The sequence below is a fragment of the Pinus tabuliformis genome, chromosome 8 (assembly GCF_031772625.1).
Source record: "Pinus tabuliformis cultivar Carrire ecotype Pingquan chromosome 8, CPIR1, whole genome shotgun sequence".
Lineage (NCBI taxonomy): Eukaryota > Viridiplantae > Streptophyta > Pinopsida > Pinales > Pinaceae > Pinus > Pinus tabuliformis.
This window is the reverse complement of record NC_142294.1, coordinates 889,469,188-889,481,321: the sequence shown is the minus strand read 5'-3', so window position 1 is coordinate 889,481,321 and position 12,134 is coordinate 889,469,188. Positions and strand designations below refer to the sequence as shown.

The 12,134-nt window shown below is 34.8% G+C and overlaps 1 protein-coding gene across 1 annotated transcript in view; it reads right to left on the bottom strand.

The window, feature by feature from the left end:
* Positions 1-2,485: 2,485 nt before the first annotated feature.
* The window catches only part of LOC149238402 (peroxidase 1-like), a 53,973-nt gene continuing 44,324 nt past the window's right edge, over positions 2,486-12,134 (bottom strand). Inside the window, exons 4-5 of the mRNA XM_089369552.1 lie at positions 2,696-2,776; positions 2,486-2,607 (exon numbers count right to left, since the gene is read on the bottom strand). Coding sequence (XP_089225678.1) covers positions 2,486-2,607; positions 2,696-2,776 — 203 coding nt within the window. The remainder of the gene's footprint in view (positions 2,608-2,695; positions 2,777-12,134) is intronic.

Genomic DNA, 12,134 nt, shown 5'->3' with positions numbered 1-12,134 from the left:
TACTTATGTGTGTATGGAGAAGACTAAAATATTTTGCAGGATAAATATGGAGCGATATGTTAAAGATAAGAAAACTGTTATCACCAAAAAATGACCACCTAACCATTTATAACCATTTATAACTAGGTGGATCAAAATACACGATGTGGATTTAATTTTACCATAGTAAAATCACTTTCATTGTGGAAAATAATTTATTAAATGACTTTTAAACAAAGTCTTTCGGTAGAAATCACATGAGAGAATTTTTTGGCCTACACGTTTCGAACTAACAAGTGTGGTTCATCATCTGGTCCTGATGATGAATCACACTTGTTGGACCAGATGATGAACCACACTTGTTGGTTCGAAACACGTCGGCCAAAAAGTTCTCTCATGTGATTTCTACCGAAAGAATTTGTTTAATTCATTATGGATCATAGACGCTGGAATACGTAAATGACTTTTATTATATTATTTTATGATTTAAATAAAAAAACCCCATGGAATAAGTAGATAAACCATTATTTATTTAATTTTCTCTAAGGATTATTATTAAATCATTATTTAATAATTATTCCTTGTCACATTTCACTAAATCCCTTAGGAATATTTAATAAATCATTATTTATTTGAATTTCCTTATTTATGTTATTAGAATAATTATTAAATCATTATTTAATAATTATTTTGATTTCACACTTTCTTGTTTCTCATGAAATAGTTAATAAATCATTTTATTTGTTAATTATTTCTAAATAAAGGAATTCAACCATTTGAAATTCATTTTCCCTCTCCAATAAATATAATAAAGTATTCCAAGTAGTTAGATATGAATTTGATCAATAATATTTTACTATTCTCTATTTTCGAGATTAACTCCATATTTTGCTATACAAAGGAGGGTTTTTCGTTCATTCCTCACCATGATCATTATCATCATCAACATTATCGTCATTTTCTTGAGCTCCCATTTGATTTCTTCAATTTGTTTGGGTTTTTCACACAATTGGGAGAGGGAATTCTATTTCTGAAGCATCAAGGATATCAAAGGACCCATCCCACGGAGGGGGACTCACAGACCAATCTATAGATCTCCTTCGCTAGGTGTTATCAATAAAGATTTGTTCGTTTAAAATTATCTTTCCAATTGGGTTATTATTCTGCTGCTATTTGTTTTAGATCTTGCTTTCTTTTACTGTAGATTTTCTATTTGTATTGCGGATCTAGAATGACAACAACCATCAACTTGTTGTTAGGGTCACTTTTCACCTAGTGACTTAAGTGAGGGTTTTTGGTACACCTTCTAGGAATTTTCACACTAACAAATGGTGACTCCACTGAAGTGGAAAATAAACGTACCAAAGCTCAATATGACTGCAAAGTCCACCCTCGTACCTTCCATGAAGGTGACCTTGTTCTCGTGTATGACCAAGCTCATGATGTCCTGGGACGTGGAAAGTTTGAACCTTTATGGCTAGGGCCTTATATCATCCATAAGTGTTTGGGCAAAGGGGCATACCTATTAGAGGATCTAGAGGGCCAAATCCTTCCTAATCCTCAGAATGCGCTCTACCTCAAGAAATTTTACCCATAACATTTCCCATCGAAGTGCGTGTATCTCTGTCTTTCTTCTTGCATTTAGGTAGCTTGCATCCCAAAATTTCTTACACTTTATCTTCTTGCGTCTTTCAGATGGATCCATCATCCACACGTTATATCGGTTTTGCCGATGGTGCGAGTTGCTTCACTAGGAATCTTGCCTCGACATCTTGGGCCATTTTTACCCCCATGCATTCGTTAGTCCACTCCAATGGCATTTGCATTGGACCTGTCACCAATAACCAGATTGAATATGATGCAGTAATAGGTTTGTTAGTCGATGCCCTTGATCATCGCATCCTTCAACTTCATGTTTGTCTATATTCCTTGATACTTGTCATGCAATTGAATGACGTTTGTTTTGTGCATAATCCTGTCCTATTTAGAAAATATCTACGAGTTAAGTTTTTGATGTATGGATTGAATCCATTTCATTCAATCATGTACCTAGAGCCCAAAATCACTATGTAGATACCATTTCTAATAACATTCTAAATTGGCATTTATCACATGTAAGCAGACATCCATAAAACAAATGGTGAACCACATTTATCACAAAAAATATGCATAATCATATATATATATATATATATATATGTATCTTCATACAAGTGTTTTGAGTCCATAACTCTAAATAAATCCAACATGCCCACTAGCATGTTATCAAAAAATAAAAATGGGGAACCACATGCCCCTATGCCTAATCACTCTCCTCTATAGATCCTCGAGCCAATGGCTCCATCCCACCAACCCGTATATCTCGTACTGCCTGACCAACCATCATAAGGTGCCATGTGCTTCCCCGTCACTATGGGGGAAGACTTATGTACTCATCTATGTATCGATCTTCTAGATCATGCCATCTGCACTCTGTCACCCCAGTCAGTAGTATGTTGTATCTAAGTCAGAGGTCCTCCAGCAGAGCCCTATCATCCAACCTCTGTCGTGATGAGGTTCCACCCTGATTTGCAGCCCCAGGTGCTGCAACTTGCCCTACATATCCTGCCGGCCTCACCGATGCTATATCTGCATATCACAAAGTTTAGAAATCAGTACCATATACACATATTTCTTAAACTATAAATGCACCAAATATATAGTAAATTTCACTTACCATCTGGGCCCCATGCTCGTCTTGGTGGAAGTGGTAAGTCAGGATCCCCCTGATAGTTCATGCCACTGTATGGATAGTCATCTATGTATAGCGACATCTAGTCCTAATGAGAAAAAAGCTCAGGGTGGAACACTTGTCTAACTCCTCCTCCACCTCCTCGTCTCAGTAGTTGCCCCCAAAAATGCATCTTGGGTTCCTGTGGGCCCCCATCACGAATCTAAACATGAGGTCGAATAGTGGGGATCTTCTCAAAGAAGAGTGAGCATAAGACTGTCCCAAATGAACAACTATCATTGGTTCCTTGTCTGCATAATGTCAACTGTCATTTCAACGACGACAACAAAATTTGTGCCCACCCATAGTAGGTCCCTCCTAAAACACTCTCCACCAGCATCATTTGCCCTCCAGTGATATGATGGAAGGCATGGCTACCACAAATTCGCAACATTGTTGCGGCTATAGCTCGTGTCTCCAATCTCTCCATGTCATCAATTCAAATAGCCTTACCCATCGCATGACTACCCCATCTACAATGACGCTAAACAAACTCTTCAATATGCCTCCCATGAGGCAGCACTGGATGTATCTCCCCTACCACCCCTAAGGGGGGCAATCCAATAAAAAAGTATATATCCTGGATCGCGAGCTCGATCCGGTGCCCTTGCACTACAAAGGCCACCTAATTTGGATCCCAATAGCTCACTATCCTTGATAGAAAGGGCTCACCAACCCTCATTAGTGAATTATCCAAGAACTTTAGCATGCCACATCATGTTAGTATCCCTCTCACTACTTGATTCCCCTGAATCTTAGCACAAAGGGTATCAAAATATCTTTCTCGCCATGATATCTTTAACTCTACCATACCTGCAAGACACCACTAAGTTTTGTCAGTTCAAAATACAAAAGACAGTCATGGATGCACTTAACCTTAGTTCCTAGCAGACCACCGTCCTGCCCACCCTCTTAGTCCAGAGCACAGTTTTTGCCTCAAAAACTGCACTGAGTGCACTTTAGGGCCCTATTTCTATGCTCTGGAGCACAAATTTGGCCCCAAATAGTGCGCTACAACCATAAGGGACGACAGGGGTATCCTAGCAAAAACTGAGGACCTAATTTGAAAATCTAAACCACTGAAATTGATGAGTATGGTTAGGCCACCTACCTCCAACTCGCAAATCTTGATTCTGATGGTTGGTTTGTTCACTACAATCTCCACAAGATTTAGGGCCTTCTCCTCCTTTACCAATTCTTCACAACTCACTATGCAAATGAATTGAATTTGGAGGCAAGAAGCCCTTTTATAGGAAAAACGCTAGTATTTTCCTTCGTCCACTGTGATCAAACTGTTGCTCCATTTGATGAAGCATCAACATCGTTGGAAATATTTCATCGAGTTCTATAATGGGTCTCTTTTTTTTTTAGTAATTTGACACTTCACCTGGAAGCCATTTTTCCATGAAGTTTCACTTTGTCGCCCTTTAAAGTCAAATATCTTCATTCGAGCCACTTTTTCTCTGGTACCACTTTACCTTTGTATTGGTTGACTTTCGTGTCAATTTTCATCATGAGTAACCATCATTTACTCATGTTTTTATGGTCCCCACTGGGCCTCCCCCATGTGGTAGTAACATTGAGTCACCCTTGTTCAGAGCATCTCAGATGTGTCACCGTTGTACTTATGGAGTCTGTTTCGAGTCCACATTGCATCCCTTTACAATGTTTCATTCGTCGTCATGCGACATTTCTTCCATTATACTTATATTTGGCCTCTAGTCCTTCTGCTTTGTCTTTTATGAATCCCCATTTGAGTCATCAACCATCCTCTCTGGATTTGAGTCAGTCACTACTAAGTCAACCATTTTTATTATGCTCTGACAAGGGAAGTCGTTAGTCCATCATCCATCATGTTTCCTTCCATCATCATCCCTGGTGTCAGTCCATCAGTCACTTTGTTATATTCCCTCGTGCCTTTGTTAAGGATTCCTCATTACCTTAACTCTGGCGGGCTCTCTTCTGTCGACCTCAACACATTTATTCTAGAAGAGTAGTCTAGAGGGCGGTGTACCTTGGTTACGACTTCCATATTTTTTTCTGTGCCTTGCATTAGGCACATGGACTCATTATTTCCCTTTGAGTTGGTTGTTTCTCACGTGGTCGACATCAGTCCTTATTGCATGATTGAGATTCGTACGCTTAATGGTTTGGTGATCCAGACGATAGTCCTAGTGATTCCCGGGTGAGTGTGAGATGTTTCAGACCTCATGAGGGGGTGGCCCTTCAGGTAGCCTCCCACATGCCTGGATGACCACATATGTTGATCCAGCCTCTGATGTAGTTCCGTAGATTTGATGGGTTTGGTTTCCGCCGCTTGCAGTGCCCATAACATGCATATGATCCATTCAGATCTTCAGACCCCTTCCCTGTTCAACAAGGCTTCTTCGGTTGAGATCCCCCCTTCCCATGTCAGTTTGAGGGGCATTGTATCTCATGTACTAATATGTTATTGTATTCAATCTCGACCTATGTTTTTCCAGGCACATTATGTATATGGGATCCATTGTATTATTTTATGGCATATTGATGCCAGTGTATCATGTATCATCTACCATGTACTTTGTAGCTCAATCCCACATTCCCGGGCTCAGCATTATTCTTTGTACTTAGTTATCTCAGTGGGTATGGGTATGCCTCCCCCACCTCATTTGAGATCATGTACTACCACATAAAAGGAGACTTCTATCAGTATTGTAGGTCTCGCCCCCTCCATTATTTGTCCATCCTTGACTTGCTTCAGATCTCTCTCTCTCTCTCTGACTCCCCTTTTGGTGTCTTGTGGAAGTGTAATCTACAACGTATTTCAGTCATATGATTTGCTCCTAACACTCATACGTGTGGGGGCAATCTGTTATCACCAAAAAATGATCACCTAGCCATTTCTAACTAGGTGGATCGAAATACACCATGTGGATTTAATTTTACCATAGTAAAATCACTTTCATTGTGGAAAATAATTTAGTAAACCACTTTTATTAAATTATTTTATGATTTAAATAAAAAAATCCCATGAGAATAATTAGATAAATCATTATTTATTTAATTTTCTCTAGGAATTATTATTAAATCATTATTTAATAATTATTCATTGTCACATTTGATAAAATCTCTTAGGAATATTTAAATAAATCATTATTTATTTGAATTTCCTTATTTATGTTATTAGAATAATTATTAAATCACTATTTAATAATTATTTTGATTTCACACCTTTCTTGTTTCTCGCGAAATAGTTAATAAATCATTTTATTTGTTAATTATTTCTAAATAAAGGAATTTAACCATTTTAAATTCCTTTTCCCTCTCCAATAAATATAATAAAGTATTCCAAGTAGTTAGATCTGAATTTGGTCAATAATATTTTATTATTCTCCATTTTCGAGATTAACTCCATACTTTGCTATATAAAGGAGGGTTTTTCATTCATTCTTCACCATGATCATTATCATCATCAACATTATCATCATTTTCTTGAGCTCCCATTTGAGTTCTTCACTTTGTTTGGGTTTTTCACACGATTGAGAGAGGGAATTCTATTTCTGAAGCATCAAGGATATCAAAGGACCCATCCCATGGAGGGGGACTTACAAACCAATTTGTAGATCTCCTTCACTAGGTGTTATCAGTAAAGATTTGTTCATTTAAAATTGTCTTTCCAATTGGGTTATTATTCTGGATACATTATTCTGCTGCTATTTGTTTTAGATCTTGTTTTCTTTTACTGTAGATTTTCCATTTGTATTGCAGATCTAGAATGACAACAACCATCAACTCGTTTTTAGGGTCACTTGTCTTGTCACTTAGTGACTTAAGCGAGGGTTTTTGGTACACCTTCCAGGAATTTTCACACTAACAAAAACCACAAGAGGGTTCAAACGTAAATTTACCATAATCCGTTGCCTTTGCGTGTTCCAAATTTCTTTACCAACTGCTGCATTACCATAGTGGTTGCTCAAGAACGCCTTGAAAAGCTAAAAGGATGCATGTTATATGACAAAAGAAAAAGATATGGCATCCAATAGCAGAATAAAGACCAAAATACGAGTAAGCCGTAGGTGATGAACTTTTCATTAACGAGGAATATTATCGTGAAGAGTAAAAAAATTCCAACTATACATGTGAGGAAGTATGTCCAATGAAGACATAACGATAAGATACATGTGCACACACCATGAAAAATAGATATCCCTAAAGTCACAAAGTCATCTCGAGAAATGAATGCTTGGGGTTTGATGATATTGTAATTAAAAATGCATCCAAGCTCTCGAATACTCGAGTAACATGAAATTCAACTTGAAGATACAAAGATAATCAAAGAATACTCCATGTGAACATAGTGATGAGTCCAATTGTCAAATAATGGGTGAATTGATGAAAGGAAAATAAGATTACATTAGTCTGATATCTCACTAATTCGAGAAATTAAGAGGCTCAATATAGAGGGAAATGGAAATCTCAGAAGAGAAACATCGTATTATATGTAAAATAAACTTCCGAGAAAAGGAGTATGAGATTCCTAGATTTATAAAATAAAGGCTTTGAATAATCTCGGGAGAAGGAAATGTGACTAAAGGGGTAACAAGATGAACGAGTGTGATGCAATGATTTGACTCAACTCAACAAATGAACGATTCAGAAGAAGCAGAGGTAATATCATGGACAAGAGTATTTGCTACAAGATTTTGCAATTTTCCTTTGCTTGTAGGCCCTTTTGATTAACTATTTGAAATGTAGACAGCTACAAGCCCGTGAAAAATCTAAACAAGAAGAAGCCAAGCATTCAATTTCAACTGCAAAGCGAAATATGAATCTTGACTAATCTCGAAAATTTGCAAAGAAAAGAAATATGAACATAAGCACAAATATAAAATACCAAAACTCTGATGAGAAAGCAAATATTTCCCTGGACATGTTAATGGTATGGAAAGGGCTGATTGCTCGCTTTATTCTAAAGCTAATTAAATTTGCTTGTAAAAATTAAGTCTCCAAACCAAGCTAATGAAGACCTGCAAAAAGAAGCAAAACATGAATAAGAAATAAACTATGAAAAAGAGAAATTAACAACAGATGGAGATGAACATGCCTATGCATACCTGAAAGAGTCTAATTTTGAGTTTACCTTGTAGATCTCGACATTCTTACGTGTGTTATCTTCAATTTTGCATATGTTCAAAATCATCTCATTATTCAATCTAAATTAAATACTAAGTAATGAGCCATTAATTTATATCAACTTCATATTGAAGAACAAAAGTGGTGGAAGAGCAAGAGTGGTGAATGATATCACTTAGCACTACTTGAGAAATTATTATTTCAAAAGTGCCTAGCTGTAAAGGAGCAAGATAAACAAGTGCACCATAAGCATGAAAATGATATGAAAATACAAGATGGTAAATATGCTCTAAGCCACTCTTTACCAAAAATCCAGTGAATATTAAGGTAAATGTTTGGGCTTCATTACCTGTTTATTAAAAATCAACAATATTGAAATAAATAAAAACAAGAAAGAGAAATATAACTAAACTAATTCTATTCCTAATCTAACTGACTGAGAAAGCATATGACTAAGTATACTCATACTTCCAGTGAAGCCATTCTCTTAGTTTTATTTCTGCACTAATGAAAATGTAAAAAATTAGCAAAAATAAAACTGCAACTAAATTATTAAAAGGAAAACTCAACCTACTATTTACATCAAAATTTGGCAAAATAAATTTATTTACAAAAATCATACCTTGAAATTCTTCCAACCATATGCCTACAGGATTGTAAAAATCAAGATGTATTTCAATGAATGATTGGAAGATGTTCAAAGGAAGAGGAAACATCAGGCCATGCTTGAATGATATATTTTCAAATATTCCATTAAAAACTAACAAAGTCAGAAATAACCTCCAGAACTGGAACTTCCAGACATGTTCCACATGAATCAATAAAGCATGAATGAACATCTAGAATATTTCTAGAAGTGTTACATTACTGGCCAAAATGTAATGATGCACTCTCAAGTGCCAGAATTTGTGAAGAACTTATTTGAAAGTCCAAAATAAATTTAACAAACATGATTATCATATAAAATTTCAAAATAAGAAGTAGCCAATGTTCATGCTTGAAATTCTAAAATTGATTTTCATACAATCTTATTAATGCACCTAACGAGTGTCTAGAGTTTGAATTCTCAAAGTGCCAGTACAATGTGCTCAGAAATTTAAAAATGAAATTTGAAAGATACATTAATTCAAACTAAGAAAAATGAATTAATTCAACATGAGAAACATTAATTCAATTTACATTAATGTTACAAATAATGGTACAACATGGTTGGGATTCATTTGCAAAATTTTCCTTCCCACAAGTGTCAACAAAAATTATGAAGTTAAAATCATTGTTTGCATTCACTTGCAGGGATGAGAAAATTTCAAGATTATGATTTAAAAAGACTATTTCATCGTTGTATGAATCATAAATTGGAATGGATTCATGACTACTGAAATCACTATGATAATTGAATGATTGAGCATGGACCGAAATAATTTCTTGATTAGTGTTCTTTTCATCTTCAAAAATAGATTTTCTTAAGGAATTGGGAATATGAGAGTCAAACAAAACCATTTTTGAAGAGAAAAGAGGCTCAACATTTTCAGTCTTTAAGTCTTCATTATAAATTACTTCATTAGTTTTCTATTCCTTAGAATGAAATAAATCAGAACCAGGTGGAAGACCATATGCAAGATAAGAAGAATCTCCAGGATCATTGTAAATATTATTAATTAAAATTTCTCTATCAAAAGCAGAATTAGACGATGATTCAATATCAAATAAATTAGTAACAACTCATTTGTTTTTTAAAATTAAATTTGTGTCAAGGGGCACTATTAATTGATTAACAATTAAATCATCATTATTGAAAAGATTAGGATAGAGACATAAATAAGAGGTTAAAGATAGATACCTGAAAGCTTATCTGTTTATAGAAGATTGCTCATTTTCAGATTCTTCTACATTTGAGTCATTGCAACTTCAAACTGCTGATCAATTTCTTCGTAAAAAATAGATTTTTTGTGCATTTGATAGATATGCAAATTGTTGCTAAGTTGCTCCATAACTTGCAATTTATTATCAACAGAAGAGGATTCTAAATTAATTGCAACAGTTTGTGCGTTGCTAACATTCTTTGGATGATTTAATTGTTGCTGATTTATTTGATGATGATTGCTGCTAATGAATTGTGCATCTTGTCGAATTTCTACTTCATCAACATTATGTAAATTTGGAGAAATTCTAGCATAAGCATCATTTATTTGAGCAACAACAATTTATGTTTGTTGATTAAGAATATTTGCAATTTCATTTTGTGAAGGATCAATGTTGTCATTTTGAGTAATTGATTCTTTATCAACAATGGATATGATTTCTAGTTCTTCATAATTATCACAGGACAAAGACACTAAATGTCGTAACCATCCAATTAATTGAAATTGAGGAGGCAAATCTTTGGACTGAAATTGCATTAAAGTTAATTTAAATCTAATGTAAAAATGATCCAAAGTCTCACCTCTCATCCTACATAATTCTTCTAACTAATCACATTCCTGAAATTCATGAAGGAAAATCTTCGAAAATTCATCCCAACTACATATGGAGGCAACTGGAAGAGATAAGCACTAGTCTTTGGCTTTACCCGTCAAAGTAAGAGTGAAGATCCTTCAAATAATATCTTCATCAATATTCAAATTATTGCAACTTAAAATATATTGAAGTAGATGATTAAAAGTAGATGACACACCATTATAATTTACGTTAGACATGGTCTGAACTGCCTTTATCGGAGTAGTAGTTGGGTGAGGTCCAATAAAGAAAATATAAGGAGGTATTTTAAATGGATCCATGGTAATAATATAAAATATTGAAGCACAAAAACTTCAAAGAAAAAATTTACTGTGGCCCTCCTTTTAGTGCCAAAAATGTTGATGGTCAAAATTGGCCTTATCAACATGTAAGGGAGACCACCTGGTCAGAGCCCCAACTAAGCTCTTATCTGTTTGGTGTAGTGATTCTGACTAGTCCAATTGGGTCTAGTTACCCTCTCTCTCTCTGCTGGCTTATAGTATGTTTATTACTTTCCAACAGAAAAAGAGAAATCAGATCTGCCCTCTTGTAGAGCTAATGCAAGAAAGTGATCCTTAAGCTGAATATACAACTTAGCCAAACCGAAACTAAGGTTTTCCCCTGTATGAGGGGACTTCTAGAATGTAGAATTAAGTCTACTGCATATTTATGCTAATATGAAAGCACAAATCTAATCCTATCTTGAATTGGAATAAGATAACCTTCTCTCAATTCAAGAGTAGATGAACTAGCTAATCAGGGGAAGAGGATTGTTTATATGATTGAATCCATTATATAATTTTCATTAATTAAAGAAGTAGTTCATTCAATTAATGAAAGAGAAAACAAAATGGGAATGTATTTAAACAATAAATAATTACTGCCTAATAAATTCCTATCTCGATGAATTCATATTAACTCTAATTCTGTTATGTTCCTCAGAGATAGCTCTTACAAAACTTCAATAGCATAAAACAATCGATACAACAGTAGTGCTCAATATTAGAATGTCATACACTATTTAGAACAAGAATTAAAATCAATTGCAGAAATTCTGATAACAAAATGATTAATTTACATCCCAGACAATAGTGCACATGAAATGAAAATTAATTAAAAGCATACCAAAATATCATTACAAGAATTTGCAGTCCTTGAGCAGCTTCAACTCCTTGGAGAAATTTCTAACAATAGTGCAAAACAACCTTCTCTTTCAGAACTAAAAATACTCTGTCTCTCCATAATTCAACTCACAATACATTATAATAGTGCAAATGCACAACAAGAAAAATCACAAAGTTTTCCCCAAACCTCAGATTTGAAGTTTTCCCCTCACCTACAACTATAATATCCTATTACAATAGTGCTTTTAGAGCCTCTAGTTGCAGAGAAGAGGAACCCTTTCTTCATTCTCAAGATTGTTATTTAATAATTTACAAAAATATAAAATATGAGAGCTGTTAGGAGTGGTTCTCCAAATATTCAATTAAAGATCTAAATTTTCCATTATTCTCTTTGCTGGTCTCTTTCCAATGCTCCATATATTCTTTGCTTCATCTCCTCAACTTATCTCTTGCCAAAAACCAATCAAAAATAATTTAAATTGCAAATCAAAATCAGAATTACAAAATCTGGGAAAACAAACTTCTCCAATCAAAATTCAAATAAATAAACAAATAAAAAGAAATCAGAGCTTCCCATTGATCTCTGCAAAGATCTTTTTGGTAAAATATGACATAATCAAATGGATATGTGATCAACAGAAGCTTTGGGC